Source organism: Dromiciops gliroides, chromosome 4, assembly GCF_019393635.1.
Source record: "Dromiciops gliroides isolate mDroGli1 chromosome 4, mDroGli1.pri, whole genome shotgun sequence".
NCBI lineage: Eukaryota > Metazoa > Chordata > Mammalia > Microbiotheria > Microbiotheriidae > Dromiciops > Dromiciops gliroides.
This window is the reverse complement of record NC_057864.1, coordinates 112,863,246-112,885,711: the sequence shown is the minus strand read 5'-3', so window position 1 is coordinate 112,885,711 and position 22,466 is coordinate 112,863,246. Positions and strand designations below refer to the sequence as shown.

At 41.9% G+C, this 22,466-nt stretch overlaps 1 protein-coding gene across 1 annotated transcript in view; it reads right to left on the bottom strand.

Annotated features, from left to right (window-relative positions):
* NENF (neudesin neurotrophic factor) overlaps nt 1-15,218 on the bottom strand; it is a 30,771-nt gene extending 15,553 nt beyond the window's left edge. Inside the window, exons 1-2 of the mRNA XM_043964169.1 lie at nt 14,959-15,218; nt 1,498-1,558 (exon numbers count right to left, since the gene is read on the bottom strand). Coding sequence (XP_043820104.1) covers nt 1,498-1,558; nt 14,959-15,132 — 235 coding nt within the window. The 5' untranslated portion in view covers nt 15,133-15,218. The remainder of the gene's footprint in view (nt 1-1,497; nt 1,559-14,958) is intronic.
* Nucleotides 15,219-22,466: the final 7,248 nt, after the last annotated feature.

Sequence of the window (22,466 nt, the reverse complement as noted above, 5' to 3'; positions counted from 1 at the left end):
GTATATAGTTATGAACTCAATGAACCACTGAACTTCCACTGAAACAAAACATTTCCAAATACAAAACCTTGTTAGCAAGGCAGTCTCAGGAGTTACTTAGAACTGCGAGAAAGTAAAGGAATTTGAAGAAAGATTGAGTGAAACAGTTACTTTTAAGGGAAACAACGAAACGTTTTATATTGGGTATGGCCTTGAAACGACTGGACATTTTGCTATTTCTAGACTTTTGGGTAGGCTAACACAGGAATACTATTGGATTAAACACAACCAGGATATGGAAAATCTTCTTGACTACAAGTCCAGTACCCCATCATTATGTTATGTTATAGCTTAATACATCATTTTATGAATAGATTCTTTATCTTCTAATATGTCATACAAACCATTTACATTTCCACTCTATCTAATGACCTAAAATAGATTATATTCTATAAAGCACCTAGGTGCTGTGGTGGATAGAGAACCAGATCTGAAGAAAGACCTGAGTTCAAATCCTGCCTCAGATACTTACTAGCTGTGTGACCCTGTCAAGTCACTTAACCCTGTTTGCCTCTTTTTCTGGGGATAATATTAGCACCTACCTCCCAGGGTTGTTGTAAGTATTGAATAAAATAATATTTGCAAAGCATTTTGAAAACCATAAGGCACTATATAAATGCTAGTTATTATTAATAATATAATCATAGGGGGCAGCTAGATGGTGCAGTGGATAAAGCACTGGCCCTTGATTCAGGAGTACCTGAGTTCAAATCTGGCCTCAGACACTTAACACTTACTAGCTGTGTGACCCTGGGCAAGTCACTTAACCCCAATTGCTTCACCAAAAAAAAAAATATAATATAATCATATTCATAATAATCAGATAGTCAAATTGTGCCCCCTTTCTAAGGTATACATACTAGAGCAGATCAGTAAGGGTTGACTTGTATTGCTCAAATCAGAACCTAGTGTTTAAAAAAACTTTATTATTTATCTTTTATAAATATTGCTTGAACCTAGCATTATGTGATTAGAAATGATCTAACCTAAAAGCTTACTGTAGAGGTCAGACACATTCCTGGTGAGCAGGATGGCTCCAGGAATGCTTTGATCTCACCCAGGGCTCAGATCTGCACAAAGCTGGTGTTTTGAGTTCCCCAAATGTTAATGTTTAAGCTTACATCTCAGCTGACCTCAATGCGAATATTTATGCTTACTGATATACATCTCAATGCACCTTGCCAGGGAACAATATCACTCTCTACTCTATAGCTTAACTGCTATATGATTTATGTGATGGTCTGAACCCTATATACATGAGTGAGTGTTCTACTGCTCATAATCACATAGCTGGAAGAACTGAGATTTGAACTCATCTCCAGACTCCTGGATTTAATCGGGTCTTGTCCTTTGTACTTTTCCAACTCTTTGGTTGATTCTGTGCTTTAGCTTCCTTCCCTTTTACCTCCATCTCCCAAGCTTCTCAGGAAAAAAAAATCAAGGAACTACCCAACTCACCCTTTCCAGAAGTGACATCAAATACTACTCCTTTCACTGCCAGGTAAATGGGCTGGTCTTCCTAGAAGGCAAGGAGAAGGGGTGAAAACATTTTCCTGGAAAATCTGAGGAACAGGTGTAGGGTCTTAAGAAGTCTCCCACTTCCAGAGGCTAGGGAGCTAACAATCACATTATTCAGCACTTACTGTGTATGTAAGGAATTCAAAATGAGCATAACCAAGTTTCTCTTCTTGAGGAACTTAATTCTAATCAAGGGTCAGCTAGGTGGCACAATGGATAGAACACTAGCCCTGAAGTTGGGAGGACCTGAGTTCAAATCTCACCTCAGACACTTTCTAGCTGTGTGACCCTGGGCAAGTCACTTAACTGAAATTGCCTCAAACATCTGGGGCCATTTCCAGTCATCCTGATATATATCTTGGCACTGGATCCACATGGCTCTGGAGGAGAGAGTGAAGTTAGTGACCTTGCACAGCCCTCCCTCACTTAAATCCAACTGAGTGCAAGTCATGATGGAGAAAGTGCTGTAACAGTAGAGAAGGGAAAGTGTTGTCTTGATTTTCAAAAGAGGAAAGCTACAAGAGGCTGAAAACTATTAACCACTGAATTTGATTTCCTTTCTGGTAAAATTCTAGGCCATATTATTATGGGACTGACTAATGGACATCTGGGGGGGAAGTGATGATCATGTGGAGCTAGCATGACAGACCTCTGAGCAGGTGGGCGGTGAAATGGATAGAGCATCGGGTCTGGAGTTAGGAAGACTCCTCTTCCCGAGTTCAAATCTGGCCTCAGACACTTACAAGCTGTGTGACCCTGGGCAAGTCACTTAACCCTATTTGCCTCAGTTTCCTCATCTGTAAAATAAGCTGGAGAAGGAATTGGCAAACCATTCCCCCATCTTTGCAAAACAAACACCAAACAGGGCCACAGAGAGTTGGACAAGACTGAAACAACTGAACAACAACAAACACAGTACAAGTAGGATCCAGGTCTTCTGGGGCAGCTAGGTGGCGCAGTGGATAAGGCACTAGCCTTGGATTCAGGAGGACCTGAGTTCAAACCCAGCCTCAGACACTTACTAGCTGTGTGACCCTGGGCAAGTCACTTAAAACCCCATTGCCCTAAAAAAAAAAAAAAAAAAAAGAATCCAGGTCTTCCTAACTTCAAACCAGATATGCCATCGCCTATGCCACACTGCCTCTGGGAAAGTTATGGATCATTAAATGTCAAATTGGAAGTAGGCCACTAGGGATTGCCCAAGGGAATTGTCCTTGGCCTATGACATTTAATTTTTTTTTTTCAGACTTAGGTAAAGGCATCAATAATATGCCTGTCAAATTGTAGATGGCACAAAGCTCAGAGAGATAGTGAACATGCTGGATGAAACAATTAGAATTCAAGAAGATTTCCAGAGTTTAGAATGTTAGATCAAATTTAGGAAGAATACATGTAAAGTCTTCCACAAAATGAGATGCTGAGGTGGCTATGAGGACCCATAGTGGCGATTATAATGACAACCAGGGTGAAGGGGCCTCGAGGCCATAACATGCAAGGATGGATAGTGAAGTGAAGAAGAAGAAGCAAAGCCCTCCCAGGAACATGACAGTAGCCTTCAGGTATTCAAAGGGCTATTGCCTAGAAGAGGGATAAGCCCTGGGGTTTGCTCTAAAGGGGAGAGTTAGAAGCAACCAGCGGATGCTGCAGAAATACAGATTTAGGCTCAGGTTACCAATTCAAGCTATCCAAAGGTAAAATGGGTTGCCTTGGAGGTGGTGGGCTCCTTTTCTCTAAAGTTGGATGATGGGATTGAGGATGTGGTAAATGGATTCTTGCTTAGGTATATGTTGAACTAGGTAGCCTCTGAGGTCCTTTCCAACTCAGAGATTCTGTAGGCAATTGAATTATGTAATGAACTGAGACTTAACTCTATACCTGTTACAAAGATCTTAGATACAAGTACATTTATTTTCTATAAGGAAAAGAGATGTCTAATTTTTTATTTAACCTCCACGTCATCTTAACTTTGCATTTTATGCTGTTTGTGTCTAATAAGTTTTCTAAATTTTTCAGCAGCCAGGTGGCACAGTAGATACCAGGTCTGGAGTCAGGAAGACTCCTCTTCCTGAGTTCAAATCTGGCCTCAGACACTTACTAGCTGCATGATCCTGGGCAAGTCCCTTAACCCTGTTTGCCTCGGTTTCCTATCTGTAAAATGAGCTGGAGAAGGAAATGGCAAACGACTTCAGTATCTTTGCCAAGAAAACCCCAAATGGGGTCCTGAAGAGTTGGAGATGACTAAATACAACTGAACAAAAAATTTTCTAACTTCTTAGACCAAAATTGTTGTCTTTGTGCCAGGATACTGGCCTTGAGATTCCACATTGCTAGGACAAGAAAGGGTGTAAAGAGCCCTGGAATGGGAGTCGGGAGATCTTGATTCCATCTTAGCTGCGATGCTAACCAGCAGAGAAGTGAAAATCTTTGGGCATCAGTTTTCTTATCTGTAAAATGTGGGGGTTGGACTAGAGGACTTCTAATGTCCTTTTTTTTTTTTTTTTTAGTGAGGCAATTGGGGTTAAGTGACTTGCCCAGGGTCACACAGCTAGTAAGTGTTAAGTGTCTGAGGCCGGATTTGAACTCAGGTACTCCTGACTCCAGGGCCGGTGCTCTATCCACTGCGCCATCTAGCTGCCCCTTCTAATGTCCTTTTGAGCTGAGCATTTTATGAAAATGATTAAGGTTGAGAGCGCCTAAGAGTGAAAGAGTAATTGTAGTGGGGTTAAGCCAGAAAGCTTCCTCCAGGGCTGGAGCTTGTGAAATTGATATAAATTAGGAGCAAAACAGCAGGAGAAAGGACAGGCAGAGAAAGGAAGGCAATGAAGAGGCCTCTATCAGGGGCACAGATTGCATAACTAGGCCCATATGGAAGCATATTAAAAAAAATACCATGTTTTGAGTTCAACTGAAACTATTAAGAAATAATATTTCTAAAGTTCTTTCCAGACTTTTCCCTTTACAAAAGTGTGCAAAGGGTCTGGCACAATAGCTCACACTCCAGAGAATGGATCAGGAGGCAGTAACCCAACTTGGAGCAAGAAATACCTCTTGCCTATTTAAGATCATTGCCTTCTCTCTTCCCCTGAAGGGATCAGAACATGGACTCTGACTAATGGCAGGTCTTTCTTTCCCTATTTCCTTCTTAAAAGGATTAGGGTACTGATCAGAGGGAGGAGGTGTCTTTATTTCAGGTGGAGCCTTGGACAGAGCACCAGACTTAGAGCTAGGAGAACAGAGTTAGAATCCTGCCTCAGATGCTTACTTTTTGTTGTTTGATCATTTTTCAGTCGTGTCCAATTCTTTGTGACCCCATTTGGGGTTTTCTTGGCAAAGATACTGGAGTGGTCTGCTATTTCCTTCTTCAGCTCATTTTACAGATGAGGAAACTGAGGTAACCAGGGTCAAGGGACTTGCCCAGAGTCACAGAGCTAGAAAGTGTCTGAGGCCAGATTTGAACTCAGGACGATGAGTCTTCCTGACTCCAGGCCTGGCACTCTATCTACTGAAGTGCCACCTAGCTGTCCCACTTACTAGCTGCATCACTTAACGGTATGGCAAGTCCCTTACCCTCTCTCAGACTCAGTTCATCATCTTTAAAATGAAGATAACAATAGCATCTACTTTGCAGGCCTGCTTTTTGCTTTGCAATACACAAATGCTAGCTAGTATTATTTATCTTGTGACCATCTTGGGGGAGTCCTTGAAGAATTTGGTCAGAGGAGGAGTAACTTTAGGAGAATGGTTCTCCAGGTGTGTTCCCCCAAAAGATTAAAGTGACTGCTGTTTTATCAAAAGATGTTAAGCACTGGCCCTGGATTCAGGAGGACCTGAGTTCAAATCCAGCCTCAGACACTTGACACTTACTAGCTGTGTGACCCTGGGCAAGTCACTTAACCCTCACTGCCCTGCGCACACACACACACAAAAGTTAACCCCAAACTTTTAAAAAGAAATCATATTGTGACCTTTTGTTCAAAATTCCTTTTAAAGTTATTTCAAATGGTATTAGAGACATGTCTAAGGACATGGGGAGATTATCTCAGTTTGGTCACTTTTCTCTCTAAGGTAGACCTGTTTGGGTATAGAATAATGTTAAATTATTTTTTTTAATTGTGTCTGGCAGACTTGTGTCTAAAATGCATAATATAGCATTAGTACTTCTTCCTTTATATCCAGGAAAACATGATGGAGAGAAGGCTTATTATCACTAATGATATGTGATTACTTCCCCTCTGATTTAAGCCTGAATTCTCTTCTCCATTCAGTAAACACTGATGCAGCTAGTCAGTGGGACAGCTAGGTGGCGCTACACTGGATAGAGTGCCAGGCCTGGAGTCAGGAAGACTCGTCGGCCTAAGTTCAAATGTGGCCTCAGACACTTTCTAGCTCTGTGACCACATGTGTGATTCTCCCTCCCCGAGTCATATTTATAATTACACATTTGACCACATCAATAAATCAAAGAACAAGCATTTGTTAAATGCTTCCTAGGAACCAGGCACTGTACTAGGTGTTAGAGATACAAGGACAAAAACAGAACAAGTCCCTAACCTGGCAGGAACTTAGATTTTATTGGAGGAGACAACAAGTACACATATAAGTATATGCAAGGCATATGTAAAATAAATACAGTACAAGGTAATTTGAGAGGGTCAGGAGCAACTGCGGGATCAGGAAAGGCTTTATGTAGGAGGTGTTACTTGAGCTGAACTTTAAAGGAAATTAGGGATCCCAAGAGACATATGTGAGGAAGGAGGGCATTGAAGACACAGCAGGATGGTAATGGGACTTCAGGAAGAGTCATGAGGCACAGAAATTCTAAATAATGAAAGTGGGGGAGGGCTGGGGCCTTCCTCAAAGGATCAGAGCCCCCAGCAAAGCATGTATAAGTAACAGAGCAAGCAAGGAGTAGTGAATGGATAATTTAGAGAATTGGCTTTGGAACCAGGAAGGTCTGGGGCTTAATTCCCACTTCGGGCTATTGGCTGTGTGAGGTGGAGCAAATCACTTAACATCTCTGGATCCCACACAGCTCTCTAATATTGTAAGTTGCAGAAAAGGATACCCATCTGCATGGGTAGAAGAGATTCCTTACTAAGATCTCTTGTCACTGATGAAATCGTAGGTTTGGTACACAATCTGTATGTGCACGCACATATATACAAGAGTCCTCATGTGCTATACACACACACACACACACACTGATATTCCAGACAGGCAGAATATGATGAAAAGAGGCAAGAAGACCTGGGATCTCATCCGACGTCTGGCACCCAAGAGCTGTGTGACTATGGACAAGTCACATAACCTCTCTGAACCTCAGGCCAGAGCTAAATCTAAGATAAACCTATTAAGTTATCTAGCTACTTTTAGAAGGAATTCCCACACTAACAAAATCACAGGTCTTTGACATATTGAATTCATTAGTATAAGGCAGCTAGGTAGTGAAGTAGATAATAGTGTAGCTGTCCTTAAGTCAGAAAGATAGGTTCAAATCTAGCCTCAGACACTTAATAGTTGTGTGACCCTGGATATGTTACTGAACCTTTGACTGCCTCAGTTTCCTCATCAGTAAAATGGGGATAATAATAGCACCTGCCTTCTAGGGTTATTGTGAGGATAAAATGAAATGTTTGCAAACTTTAGTGTTATATAATTTTTTTGTTGTTCAGTCATTCAGTTGTGTCTTATTCTTCATGACCCCATGGACCTTAGCATACCAATACTGTCCATGGGATTTTGGGGGGGGGGCAAAGATATTGGAATGGTTTGCCATTTTCTTCTCCAGTGGCTTAAGGCAAGCAGAGGTTATGTGACTTGCCCAGGGTCACATAGCTACTAAGTGCCTGAGGTTGAATTTGAACTCGGGTTTTCCTGACCCCAGGCCAAGTTCTCTATCCACTGAGCCACCATCATTTTTTCCTCTATGACCAAAAAAAAAAAAAATTGAAAGAAACCAAAGCTAGGCACCTGAATGGTCAATCAGTGAAACTAGTGTTCTCTGAAAAATAATTAGGCCTCTCATGTTAGAGCTGACAGCTGATTTACAGACTGTAGTCCAGTCCTCTCACTTATGGTAAGAGTGAAAAATGCTACAGTATATTAAATTGTATGAGAACCATTCCTGACAACCACACAGAGTAGAAATATTGTAATCTCCATTTTTTCAGATGAGGAAACCAAAATTCAAGGTTAAATGACTTGTCTGGGATCTCACAATTAGTAAATGGCAGAGCTGGAACTTGAGTGAACTCATGTCTTCTGGCTCCAAGATCAGCACCTGTCTACTACACCACTCTTCATTAGCATTTTAGAACAGAAAACCTTTCTTCTTCCAGGATGGGAGAGTTCTCTACTGCCCTAACCAATGGCATATCAGCACTCCCCAGAGAAGGATAAAACAGATATATTATCATGTAATGTACCACATGGGTACATTTTGTCTACTTAATGAAGTCACAAATTCCTAGGGAACAATCACCCTCTCTCCATTATTCAAGTACAGCCAGCACCATAGGCTGGGGGAGTGGAGCTCCTACTTTGGGATGGGCAAGATCACAGTATAGGAAAATGCCACTTTTTTTTTTTGCAGGGCAATGAGGGTTAAGTGACTTGCCCAGGGTCACACAGGTAGTAAGTGTCAAGTGTCTGAGGCTGGATTTGAACTCAGGTACTCCTGAATCTAAGGCCAGTGCTTTATCCACTGCACCACCTAGCTCCTCCTCCTCCTCCTCCTCCTCCTCCTCTCCCTCCTTTTCTTCCTCTTCCTCTTCCTCTTCCTCTTCTCCTCCTCCCCCGCCTCCTCTTCCTTCTTCTTGGCAATGAGAGTTAAGTGACTTGCCCAGGGTCACACAGCTAGTAAGTTTCAAGTGTCTGAGGCCATATTTGAACTCAGATCCTCCTGAATCCAAGGGTGCTTTATCCACTGCATCACCTAGCTTCCCCCATGGAAAATGCCACTTACTCAGGATAAATATTAAGTCCAAAGGTTTTCTATATTAATTCAAGTGACTTGTCTCAATAAGTCTCCCAGAACTGTAGAACTCCTAGAATTAAAAGAGACTTTAGAGATTGCCTAGTCTAATTGCCGCATGTTTCCTACCTCCTATACCAACTCTGATTATTTCCATACTTCAATACACTGGCACCAGACCAATGTCAAGTCAGGTCATCAAGACTATAATAAGGGGCAGCTAGGTGGTGCAGTGGATAAAGCACTGACCCTGGATTCAGGAAGACCTGAGTTCAAATATGGCCTCAGACACTTGACACTAGCTGTGTGACCCTGGGCAAGTCACTTAACCCCTGTTGCCCCGCCCCCCCCCCAAAGACTATAATAAGGATTTACTATGCAGCCTGCACTGTTTTGGGCATGGTCCCTAAAACAGATCACTGCCTGCAGTGACATACCAGATTCTTTAGGGATACAAATTTCTGCCCAAAGCAGAGTGGGGAAGGAGGGCATGATGTTGAGAATCCAGAAGTTAGGCCAGAAACAATCTATTTCTCTCCTTAACAAATCCTATTCATATTCAGCTTCCTGCAAGATGATTATAGCTGTGGTTCTACTATGTGCAGATAATGGACAATATCTCGTTTTAGGATGAAAAGACTAAGAGACTAGCCAACAGGCTTTACTCCCCCCAAATCTAATCTCTCCCCAACATCTGTTTTGTTTAATAGGCTCATTCTTCCCATGTCTTTTTTCCTTCACCATCTCACTAAGACCGGAAAAATATCATTCATCAGTCAGTGACATGTCAAGCGAATCTCCTCCGTCTGGGAAAATTGTTAAGAAACTAAATAGCCTGCCCACTCACCAGCACCGGTAGTTAGCAGGAAAAGCACTTCCCACCTCCATCCCCCTTGCCTTCACTGTTAATATTCCACCCTCACCTTCATCAGCACATGAGCAATTGGCAAATTTATAAATTATCCTGTTAATCATATCGTTCCTCAGTTCCAAAAGCTAAATAATTAATGAAAGCCAGGCTTTATCCTCTGATCAAAAAGCACTCACTGAGCTTGGTTAACTGATGTGAAATGCAAGACCTGTTAGATGCAAAGTTTCATGGGTAAAAAGCCTAGTAATTCAAGAAAAATACAATTCATTTGAAATCAACCGTTTATGAAATTTCTAAATGCAAAGCACTGTTCTAGGTGCTGGGATACACAGATGAAAAAAGGACAGCCTCTGCTTTCAAGGAGATTACAATCTAATAGAGAATGCAAGTAAGTTTCATAATGTAGAATAGAATGAAAGCATAACAGAGATCCACAGAAAGTGCTACGGTAAAACAACAGTCAAAAGAGATCACCGTCATCAGAGATCAGAGAGTGCTTCTTGGAGGACTCAGCACTGTTTTGTGCTTAAACAAAGAAAATTTCATAAATTTGCTAAGTATTGTTCCCAAGGAGATGCTCTAGCTGTAGCCCCAGAAAAGAAATGTAAATAAGATAGAATCCTATTGTCAAGGTGAATCAATCGGTCAATAAGTATTTATTAATCACTGTGATAGGCACTCTACTAGGATCTAAGAATACAAAGACAAAAGTGGTATGGAAGCTGACTTGACACCAAGGAAGCCTAATCTTTTTCCAAATAACCAAAATGACAAGATTGTATTCATTTATATAGCAAAATTGATCCAGGAACTTAATAATTATAATAAAATAAAGTCATCTACTTAGCACCTTTTAATCCAAAGGGAGTCAACAAACATTCATTAAGTCCCTAACGGTGCCCCAAAGCTCAGAAAATGTTAAAGATTTTAGTCACTCTCACATCCCAATCTTCCTCCGAGATAAATGTCTGTAACAGTTAATGTTACATTGCCGCTAGTCCCCTACCTTACTCATGTGACCTTATCACTCTCTACTATATAAACTCATCTTTTGCCAGACTTGTCCCTTAGATAAGCTATGCTCACTTCTGCCACTTACCTATTCTGAAGGAAAGAAATGAAGAATGGAAGAAGGGCTAAGCTCTGAGGATACAAAGTATAAGAAAAGTCTATCTTCTCACCCTCCATTCCTCTCTCCCAGTCCGAATTTTACTCATCTTTCAAAGCCTAACCCAATTTCCACTTCCTCCATGTAGTCTTTTCTACCACAGTGTCCCATGAGCTCTGCCTTTTCTGAATTCCTGTTTTTTGTTGTTCGGGTTTTTTTTTTTTTCTCGAGTCCGACTCTTTGTGACCCCATTTGGGCTTTTCTTGGCAAAGATACTGGCATGGTTTGCCATTTCCTTTTCCAGCTCATTTTATAAATGAGGTCCCAAGGCAAACAGGGTTAAGTGACTTACCCAGGGTCCCACAACTAGTAAGTGACTGAGACTGGATTTGAACTCAGGGAGATGAGTTTTCCTGACTTCCAGTCCAGTACTCTACACACTTCACCACCTACCTGCTAATTCCTATTTAGTGGTTGCTTAAATTGGACTGTGAAACAATTAAATTGTTTAATTTCATGAAGCCACCCACCACCACCCCACCCCTGCAAGAGTCCAACATTAAAGTCTGAACCAATTCCCAAAGTATGGCTAGATGCACACGCATAGTCTAGTTAGTGTTCTGTACAGTGCACCAGAGCAGCTACCTCAATCTCTGTTATCCTGTGATCCAGGTACCTCATCAGCTATGTGATCACATGATCAAGATATTAGGAATGTTTGTGTTCCAGGACAAACGTCAGCCTGAAAACCAGGATGACTGACTGGGTGCGTGTCTTATAAGCCATTATGAAACTATCACAAAGCATTACAAATGTTCTGCATAAACAAACCATATATTGCCTATCGTATTGTTAAGGTTGCTTTCAGATTTAAACTTATCCTTTGCTTATTAGTTACTTGGTTACTATTCATCTTTCACTTATCAGTTACTTAGTAACTGTTATTCTATCTGGTGAATTTTTAAATGAACTGGTTGGCAACACTGGTCAGTGAATTTCTGTGAGCCGTACAGCTGGTGTGCCAGCATTAGAAGAGAAGAAAATCATGTCTGATGAGATTTTTTTCCTTATAAAGGTTAGTTTATATGTAAACTGTTCAAAAGAAGCAATATGTACAATTTCACTTTAAGAGCATTTATCATTTAATACAGTGTTTGTCAATGGAAGAATAAATATTTTATATATCAGCAAATCATTTGCTTATGTAGCTAAAAGTAAAAAAATTAATTTCCATCTCTCATCAAAAGAGATTGAAGTTTTTTCTTACAATTTTCTTCCTCATATTTGTATGAGAAAGCATTTTCATTTTATTTTTGCTTTAAATCAAAATATAGAAATGAGATCAATGTGGAACCAGACTGCTGTTAAGCCAAATATTGAAAACCTCTGTTCAAATAAAAGTCTAACATTAAAATGAAGTTTATAAGTGATTATTATGTTATTTTAAAATCTTCAAAATTGTAGCTTATGTCACTAAAGTTGTTATTTGTATGCAACAAAATTTGTAAAATAAAAAATTAATATTTAATATTGATCAATAAATTAATAAGTCCCATAAATAATGACATTTTCTGGATTAGTTCTTTTAATTCTTATAGGATGCCTCCAAAAAATATTTGTAATTAGTTTATAAGTTTATATTTTGTTTTCACAATTATAGAAGAAAATGGTATAGTTCATAATTATATAATTATATTGGTATAATATTAATAGAAATGTAGAGCTTTGGGAGGCAATATATATCCTTGTAGTTAGTAAGCACTTTCTGAATTAATCTAAAAATATAAGCAATATATTAAATTACCATGGGGGTTCACAGTACATTTTTGTTATAGTTGAATGTGGTTCATGGAACAAACGACATTGGTGACCACCGGTCTAGTTCAGTGCCTTGCACATAGTAGGTGCTTAATCAGTATTTGTCGAAATGAATATAGGACTTGATAATTTAATAACGTCCTTCCACCTCCCTGATCCTCACAATAATCCTGTGATGTAGGGCAGGATTTTAATCCTGATTCTATACGTGAGGCATCTGAAACTCAGTTCTTGATTGACTTGCCCAAGGTTCACAGTGGCAGGGGTGGATCTCAAACTCAGGCTTGTTGACTCCATATAGTGCATCCCATGACACCACAATGCATGTGAAGTAACTAGGGGAAAATCTAAGCTCAAGTACTAGATCATACTGTAGAGACTACCTAGGTTGTAGAAGCAGTGGAAAGATCAGCATGTATGAGAAATGGAAACATGTATTGTCTCCTGCTTGGAATTTTATTGAGTACATTCAAAAGGAAGTAAAAAGGATATACTGGGCTATGGTTTCTCTTCAATTAGTGAATTAAAGACCTGGTAAAGGTAAGGAAAGATGAAGGGATAGGATGTTCAAATGAAGAAAGTTGAAAATGATAAAATTTCTCAGAGCTTTAACTAGGGATTCTTGTTCCTTGGGAAGTTCATATGGGGCACAGGTAGATAGAGAGGAGACCTACCCTTGGACACCATGACTTTTTTACATTGCTGAAGGCCTTGCTGATGGGGTAGGGTTGAGGTAGGAGGAAGAATATGCTAGTCAGCGTTAGGGGCATCCTGGGTATGGGAATAAACACTGGGGGCACTGGGACATAGTAAACTATGTAATAATGATAACAATAATAATAGCTAGCATTTATATAGCACTTTAAGGGCTGCTAGGTGGCCAGGCCTGAAGTCAGGAAGATTCATCTTCCTGAGTTCAAATCTGGCCTCAGATGCTTGCTAAGTGTGTGACCCTGGGCAAGTCACTTAATCCTGTTTGCCTCAGTTTCCTTATCTGCAAAAATGAGCTGGGGGGGGGGGGCAGCTAGGTGGCTCAGTGGATAAAGCACTGGCCCTGGATTCAGGAGGACCTGAGTTCAAATCCAGCCTCAGACATTTGATACTTACTAGCTGTATGACCCTGGGCAAGTCCCTTAACCCTCATTGCCCCACAAAAACAAACAAACAAACAAAAAAATTAGCTGGGAATGGAAATGGCAAAGCACTAGGATGGGGTCATGAAGAGTCAGATACAACTTTATATGTATATGTGTGTGTGTATAAAAATCTCATTTGATCCTCACAGCAGCCCTGGGAGACAGATGCTACTATCCCCATTTTACAGATGAGGAAACTGAGGCTGAGAGAGGTGAAATGATTTGTCCAGTAGCAAGTAGTACACAGCTGGTGTCTGAAGATAGATATGAACTCAGATTTTTTTTTTTAACCATTTGGGGTGATCTGCCATCTTGTCTCCTCCCCAGGTCATTGCCTATACATTTTCAATACTGAACACAATTTTGATTGTTTAGGAACTAGGTCAGAATGATCCTCACTAGATCACCCAAGGCCTTGGTAGGACAATCAGTCTGTCCTGTGGCATTACCCACCATATCAGGAAGTTGACAGACATCTTACTGGGAGATTCTGGAGTTGGGGGAGAAAGCCTGCATTAGGGCTTAATTAGTTAATTATGGCTTAGATCTTAAGCAGCCATTTTTATTAAGGGAGCCCCATAAATATTATGAAACACATTAAAATGATGGGGGAGGGAAGAGGAAGATATTCCCCAAAAAACTCCATGTGTTTACTTCCTGGACAAGGTCAGTAGGTCAAAAAAGCATTTATTAAGTCCCAACAATGTGCCAGGCACTAGGGATACAAAGAAAGGCAAAAGACAGTCACTGCTGTCCAGGAGCACGCAGACTAATGGACACACATGGAGTGGACAACATGCGAGTAACTACTTACAAACAAAATATACCCAAGATAAACTGAACATCATCAATAGAAAGAACATATTAGCATTAAGGGGACTAAGGAAAGGCTTCTTGTAGAAGATGGGATTTTATCTAAGACTTGAAGGAAGCCAGGAAAGTCGGGAGGCAGAGATGTTTAACGCCTTCCTTTCACGGATGAGTTAATTAAGGTGCAGAGAAGGGAAGTAATTTGTCCAAAGGTCACACAAGGCTTTAGTGATTCAGGACTAGAACTCAGGAGACTGGCGTCTCACTAGGGAAAAGGAGTTCAGACACCCGAATAAGCTCTCTCATAAGACAACTCCTCCCTCCGATCTCCTTTTCTTTCTCTCTCTCTTTCTTTCTTTCTCTCTTTCTTTTCTTTCTTTCTCTTTCTCTCTCTCTTTCCAAAGGAGTCCGTTTAAGGCTATAATCTCCTCCTCCCTAAATCCGCCGCGGGAAGTCCCGCCCCTTGGCCTTAGACTGGACCCAGCCCCAGCCGCTCTTGGTCTCTCTGTCACCTTCTCCAGTCTCCCGTCCTTCCCCCCTCTCCCCGCCCCCCCCCCCCGCCAGTATTGGGAGTGCTGGGTTGAGCTGTCGGTCCGTCAGTCCGGGGGAGGGGGGGGGTGTCACTTCTTTTGTTTGTCTGTGCCCACGGCCACCTCGTCCAGTCCCGTCCCGCCCCATCTGCTACCTCCTCCCCGCCGTAGCGGGCCAGCTCCTCCTCTGTAAAGAGCCGCACCGGGGGCCCCCGCTCTGGGGTGCGCGGCGTCTGTTGGGCCTGGACAGCGGCCAAGTTCAAGGCCAGCACAATCGCCAGCAGGAACCGCCAGAGGTGCGGCCTTCTCCGCAGCCCCGGAGCCGCCATCGTGAGAGGCGGGGAGGTCAGGCAGGGGAGGAGAGGCTCAGGCTGGTCGGGCCGGGGGAGCCAGAGCCTCCCGGCCCCGGCCCCGCCCCCGCCCGCCGAGCCCGAGCCCGAGCCCGGCCCCTCGCTATCTACCCACCCTAGGTCTGGGCCTGTTTTCAACCCCGCCCCATCCTGGAGCTGGAAGGGACTTAGACATTACCTAGCCCAAATGCCCTCTCAATCCTCCTGCGCCGTTTCTATATCTCACAGCTGGAGAAACTGAGGCCCAGAGAGGACACTTAATGAGAGAGACTACTAGGCACACTGAATGGTGTGCTAGATTAAGTCTGAATAAACTGCCTTTTATTAGTTGTGTGAGGTTGGATGGGCCACATGGCCTATACATGCCTCAGTTTCCTCACCTGCAAAATGAGGATAATAATGCCTGCAAGGTGTTGTGACATACAAATGCAATTTGCAAACTTAAAATTGCTATATACAGACACTTAACACTTACTAGCTGTGTGACCCTGGGCAAGTCACTTAACCCCAATTGCCTCACCAAAACAAACAAACAAACAAATAAAATTGCTATATGAATGACAGTTATTGTCCAAGGTCACACAAGGATCAATTGACAAATTCAAGTCTACAGCACAGATTTCCTGACCTCAGTCCTGTATTCCTTCCTCATCAACTCAGCCTTTGACAACATACTAGGAAGTGAAGAAGCTATATAGAAGAGTGATCCATGGAAATGTTGTATATATTAAAAGAATATAAAATCTATCACTTTATGTTTAAAAAAACCTGATTGATATAGTGTTTGTTATGTTGGATGTGTAGGGGTGTTGTTGTTTTTGGTCCAGATTTAAGATTCATTGGTGCAGGGAAATCGGAGGGAGGACACTTCCTCTACCAATCAGGACTGACCACTTTCCGCATCTTGAAATCTTAGAGAGTTGCCTCGGGTCACTGAAGGGTTCAGTGATTTGCTAAGGAACATATAGCTAACTTGTCTCAAGCAGGGCTTGAATTTAAGGTTTCTTGCCTACACGCTAGGCTTTCTATCTATCACCAGTATGTCATGGGGCGCAGAGCACCCCAGAATTTCTCTGGGGCACACCGAGGAATCTTCTCCTTGAGAAACTAAACCAGAGGACAGATAATGCCTAGAGGAACCAAATCGGACTGAGCTAGCTTGGGATTCCTACCTTTCATTCTGGTCTCCCTTACCCTGGGGAGATAAGTTTGGGTGTGGCTGCGTCCTTTGTGTCCTGAAGAGGGATCCGTTGCCACCCCTCACCCAATTCCTCTAGTCACTACTAGTGGGGGATGGTCCTCCACTCCTCACCCAATTCCCCCAGCTACCACCAGTGGGGGATGGTCCACCTTCATTAAAGGAACTTTCCACAGGCAGATGGTCCACCCCCATCAGGCCTCTATAAAAGTACCTTCCAGTCTCCTGTTCGAGGAGATTTGGTACCTCTGAGCCATGTGCTTTGTGCCAAATCTCCCCATGAAATGTCCAAGGATTTCTTTCATGGTTTCCCTCCCCCCATCCTTCCCTTCCCTTGCTCCTAAATAAACTATCACCTTATTCCAACTATGTTTTGTGTGCAAGAGGGTGTAATTCTTTAAAGAGGAATTCCCAAGAACCCCAACCCGTACCCCATTTTCCCACTATATCAAGTACAATATTATGTATGATAATCACATGTTAGATACTTACATATGCTGGATCAGCTACACAGAGCAGATGCTATAATAAAGCATTTATTTTCTCTTCTGGGCACTCACTAAGCCTTTTGTAGAGAAAGGAAACCCTAGGTTTCTTTTAGATCAATTTAGGATCATTCGTTCTATGTACTTTACATTCCATGACTATAAACTGCCACCCACAAATGTGTTTTGTGCCAAGGGAAATTGGATCATAGATTTAGAGCTGGAAGTGACCTTAGAAAGCCGTCCAGTCTATTCTCTCATCTTTTTTTGTTTGTTTTGGTTTTTGGTGAGGCAATTGGGGTTAAGTGACTTGCCCAGGGTCACACAGCTAGTAAGTGTCAAGTGTCTGAGGCCAGATTTGAACTCAGGTCCTCCTGAATCCAAGGCTGATGCTCTACCCACTGTGCCACCTACCTGCCCCTATTCTCTCATCTTATAGATGAAGAAACAGGCACAGAGAAAATAAATGACTTCTCCAAGGTCACATAGCTAGTAAGCAGCAAACGCAGAATTTGAATGTAGATCCTCTCACTTTGCTATACCATGCTTGTGCAGATATATTGAAAAAAACCTGCTGGCTTGAGAGTCAAAGGAGCTGGGTTTGAATTCTGGCTCTGCTACTTACTGCTTATGTGACCACGAATGAATTGCTTAACTTTGTTTTACCTGTTTCATCTTCTTTAAAGTCAGTAGAATGGGGGAAGCTAGATGGCACAGTGGATAGAGCACCAGCCCTGGATTCAGGAGGACCTGAGTTCAAATCCGGCCTCAGACACTTAACAATTACTAGCTGTGTGACCCTAGGCAAGTCGCTTAACCCCAATTGCCTCACACACAAAACAAAAGAAAAGAAAAAAGAAAGTCAGTAGAATGAACCAAGTGGCCTGTAAGGTTCTTTCTAACTCTGAGATTGTGTGATGTGGAATCAGAAGAACTGGGTTTGTCTGGTCATTCCAGCGTAACCTTTTGATATGGGGGAAATGGGGTACGGGTTGGGGTTGGGGTTCTTGGGAATTCCTCTAGAAAGAATTACACCCTCTTGCACACAAAACGTAGTTAGAATAAGGTGATAGTTTATTTAGGAGCAAGGGAAGGGAAGGGTGGGAGGAGGGAAACCATGAAAGAAATCCTTGGACTTTTCATGGGGAGATTTGGCATAAAGCACATGGCTCAGAGGTACCAAATCTCCTCGAACAGGAGACTGGAAGGTACTTTTATAGAGGACTGATGGGGGTGGACCATCCCCCACTGGTGGTAGCTGGGGGAATTGGGTGAGCAGTGGAAGACCATCCCCCACAGGTAGTGACTAAAGGAATTGGGTGAGGGGTGGCTACAGATCCCTCTTCAGAACACAAAGGCCGAAGCCACACCCAAACTTATCTCTCCAGAGTAAGGGAGACCAGAATGAAGGGTAGGAATCCGAAGCTAGCTCAGTCCGGTTTGGTTCAGCTTATCTCTCTAGGCGTTATCTGTTCTCTGGTTTAGTTTCTCAAGGAGAAGATTCCTCGGTGTGCCCCAGAGAAATTCTGGGGTGCTCTGCGCCCCATGACACTTTGGCTCAAAGGGTCAATGGCATGGGACTCCATCCTTGTTGGTAGAGATTGATTACTTAGTGTTCTATGCCTGTGTGAGTGGCCGAGTTGATGGGAGCTAGAGAGAGGAGAGATCTTGGTCTTCTGGCTTTCTGAGCTGGAGAGAAAAGTCACACCTTTCACTTTCTAAAAGATCATGGGAAGTTGCCAACATATAGAGAAGCCTCACTTTGATTTTATCAGCTACTTCCTAGAGTTATTTAAAATATGACGGGACTAGGCTGGGGTTTACAAAATATTGCTACTTATAAATTAAAGGCTATTGCACAAGTTTTGGCAGCAAGCATTTATTATTCATTAAGATCACATATTAATAAAGTATTGATCATGTGTCTGCCTTACTTCCCCATGATTTACAGGCCTAAACCATTATATGCCCAGCTTGAAGAGACCCAGGAAGGAGGCCAGAGAGAGAGAGAAAGATTGAGCCTCGTGTCCCTAGGGATTTTTAACCTCTTTTTGGTAGAGGCAGGTCACCACACATCTAAAACAATTGATTAGTATCATTCAGCTCCATTGATTGACATGACTTGGGGGTGGGGGAGTGGTCTAGAGAGCCAATTCCAACCATGTAGGTGTGCTTCCTCCCCTAGCTAATCAGAAAAGTCAATCTGCATTCCTGTTAAACTGAAGGCTCATCGCTGGTTGGTTTCCTGGGAGGGGAGAGAGCAGCTAACATTACCGTGTCTGGGTTTCTCCTAGAAATTCATTATTAATAGTTATTTTCTCACACAACCTAGAAGCCAGAAGACCAAGATTTCTCCTCTCTCTAGTTCTCATCAACTTGGCCACTCACACAGATGTGGAATATTGAGTAATTAATCTCCATTCAATGAGGAAAGATTATACAAATGGCCTTTGAAGCATACATTATACCAGTTTGGATATTAGCTATTATAGATTCATAGAGATTATATACTACTGTTGTGGAAAGAATGTTAAATTTGGAGTTGGAGGACTTGAGTTGGTTTTGTTTTGTTGGGTTTTTTTTTAGTAAGGCAATTGGGGTTAAGTGACTTGCCCAGGGTCACACAGGTAGTAAGTGTTAAGTGTCTGAGGCTGGATTTGGACTCAGGTCCTCCTGACTCCAGGGCCGGTGCTCTATCCACTGCGCCACCTAGCTGCCCGCCCCCCTATAGTCTTTTAACTATTTCTTTTTTAAAAAGACACTCGTGGGGTAGCTAGGTGGCATGGTGGATAAAGCACTCTCCCTGGATTCAGGAGGACCTGAGTTCAAATATGACCTCAGACACACTTGCTGTGTGACCCTGGGCAAGTCACTTAACCTCATTGCTCCAGAAAAAAAAAAAAGAAAAAAAGAAGACACTTGTTATTTGTTTCCTAGAAGACGCCATCCAAGGCCCTGAGTTCCATAGTACAGAGAACAATCTTCCTCTCTACTACCTCCTTCCATGTCTTTTGCCTTTATTTTTTTTTCCTGATGCTGAGCTTGTTTTCCTGTTCCAAGACTTTACCTGGGTTTATGGTGCCTTTCTAATATACTTCTCAAATTTGCAACTTGGTAGTCCAGGCACAGTGTGGTTATTTGCTAAATAATTTGCCAAAATCTGCTTTGAGATAGCAGAGTAGGTAGTAAGCTTTCTCAGAAAATGTAAGGAGAAAACCTAAGTCCATGTGGCAAGGTGGCAAGGTCGTTGTTGCTACTAACTGCCCAGCTTTCTTCTTGGCCCTTTTATAGGCAAATGAGGCTACTGAAAATCTGAAAGGGGCATGTGCTTACAGGAATAAGGAACTGGAGACTCAGAAATATGAAGTGACTTGTCCAAAGTCATACTGGCAGCAAATGTAAGTACTATTAACTATGGGTAAAACACTTAACCCTTTCAGTCTTAGTTCTACCATCATATGTAAAATGGGGATGGTGTTTACACTATGAATTTTCTGGGAAAAGCCTGGATTAAGGGAGGAGGGCAAATTAGGTTGGATATAACCTGTGCTTAGCATAGTGCCTGACACAGACTTGGCAATATCCATATAGACACACATATATACACACATGTATATACACATATATGTATATTATCTCTGCATATATGTAATATATATGAATATGTGTGTATACATATACATATGTTTATTGACTGCAAAGGAAGGAAGTGGGGGTGGTAGGTGGGGGTGGGGATGCAATGAGGCAGCTAGGTGGCAAAGTAGATAGAACATTTAGAGTATGGGAGACCTGAGTTCAGGTCAGTTTGAAAAATCTGAGTTTAAATACTGCCTAAGCACTTTCACTAGCTCTGTGACTACAGGCAAGTCATTCAACTACTGTTTATTTCAGTTTACTCAACTGTAAAATGGAGATAATAAAAAATAGCAACTACCTCAAAGGCTTGTTGTGAGGAGAAAATGAAATTATATTTATAAAGTACCTGGACCATAGTAGGCACTTTATAAATATTTGTTCCTTTCCCCTTTTAATATGACTTCTTATGTAGGTTTTTGTTTTGTTTTGTTTTGTTTTTGCAGGGCAATGAGGGTTAAGTGACTTGCCCAGGGCCACACAGCTAGTAAGTATCAAGTGTCTGAGGCCAGATTTGAACTCTGGTCCTCCTGAATCCAGGGCCAGTGCTTTATCCAATGTGCCACCTAGCTGCCCCCTTATATAGGTATTTTAATACTAGAAAATTCTTCTCACAATTGTTGTGGGCCCAAAGTTCCCCAGCAGTTCTCTAGGGCACATTGAGGAATCTTCCAGAGAAACTAAACTAGAGGACAGATACGCCTAGAGAGATAAGCAGAATCAAATCGGACTGAGCTGGCTTCTGGACCTCCACCCTTCATTCTGATCTCCCTTACCCCTAGGGAGATAACTTTGGGTGTGGCTGCGGCCTTTGTGTCCTGAAGAGAGAGATGGCTTGAGAGATGTAGCCACCCCTCACCCAATTCCTTTAGCCACCACCAGTGGGGGATGGCCCTCCCTCACTAAAGGAACTTTCCACAGTCAAATGGTCACCCCTCCCCACATCAGTCCTCTATAAAAGTACCTGCCAGTCTCCTGCTAGAGGAGATTGGTACCTCAGAGCCATGTGCTTTGTGCCTTTCTCGCCAAGAGAAGTCCAAGGATTTCTCTTGGTTTCCCTTCCCTTCCGTTGCCCCTAAATAAACTACCATTTTATTCTAACTGCTTTTGTGTGCAAGAGGGTGTAATTCTTTAAAGAGGAATTCCTAAGAACCCCAACCCCTAACACCCAAACCCATACCCCATTTTCCCCTTTAACACAATGGTATAGAAATATTTAATTTGTGATGTTTCTAGTATAACAACAAAGGCGCAGAACCTCTAGTGGACAGTAGTAACATCATTTATAAAATTTTAACTTTTTTCTTTAAAAATAAAAAAAATGAATTAACAAATATTTATTTTCTCTTCCTCCCACCAACTTTATCTTTGGAAAAAAAAAACAAAAACCAAACCTTTTAAACAAATATGCATAGTCATTCAAGCAAAACAAATTCTAGTATTAGTCCTGTCAAAAGATGTAGATTTCATTGCAAGTTTATCACATCTCTGTCAAGAAAGGCACTTCATTGGTTTAGGGAAATCATTATTGGTCTTTGCATTGATCAGAGAATTCTTAAATCTTTCAAACTGTTTGTCTTTACAGGGTTGTTTTTGTTATATGCATTTTACTCCTGGTTCTGCTCCCTTCACTCTGCATCAGTTCATGCACAGTTTTCCCAGGTTTCTCTGAAACCATCCCTTTTATCAATTCTTCCAGCACAATAGTATTCCATTACATTCATAGGCCATAATTGGGTCAGTTATTCACCAGTTGTTGAGGCTTATGAAATTTTCAAAGTTTGCCTAGGCAGTAAAAATGCCTTCTTTGGGCTTTGTTCACAGGATAGCTTTGCTTCCTAAATCTGAAAGTGCTATGCAAATCTGAGCATGGCACTCATTTCCTCATTAATAAAATTTTAAATAGTCAAAGAAGAGCCTTTCAAACAGTCTCTTTTTTTGGTTTGGTTTTTTTTTTTTTTGCTTGGCAATTGGGGTTAAGTGACTTGCTTGGGTCA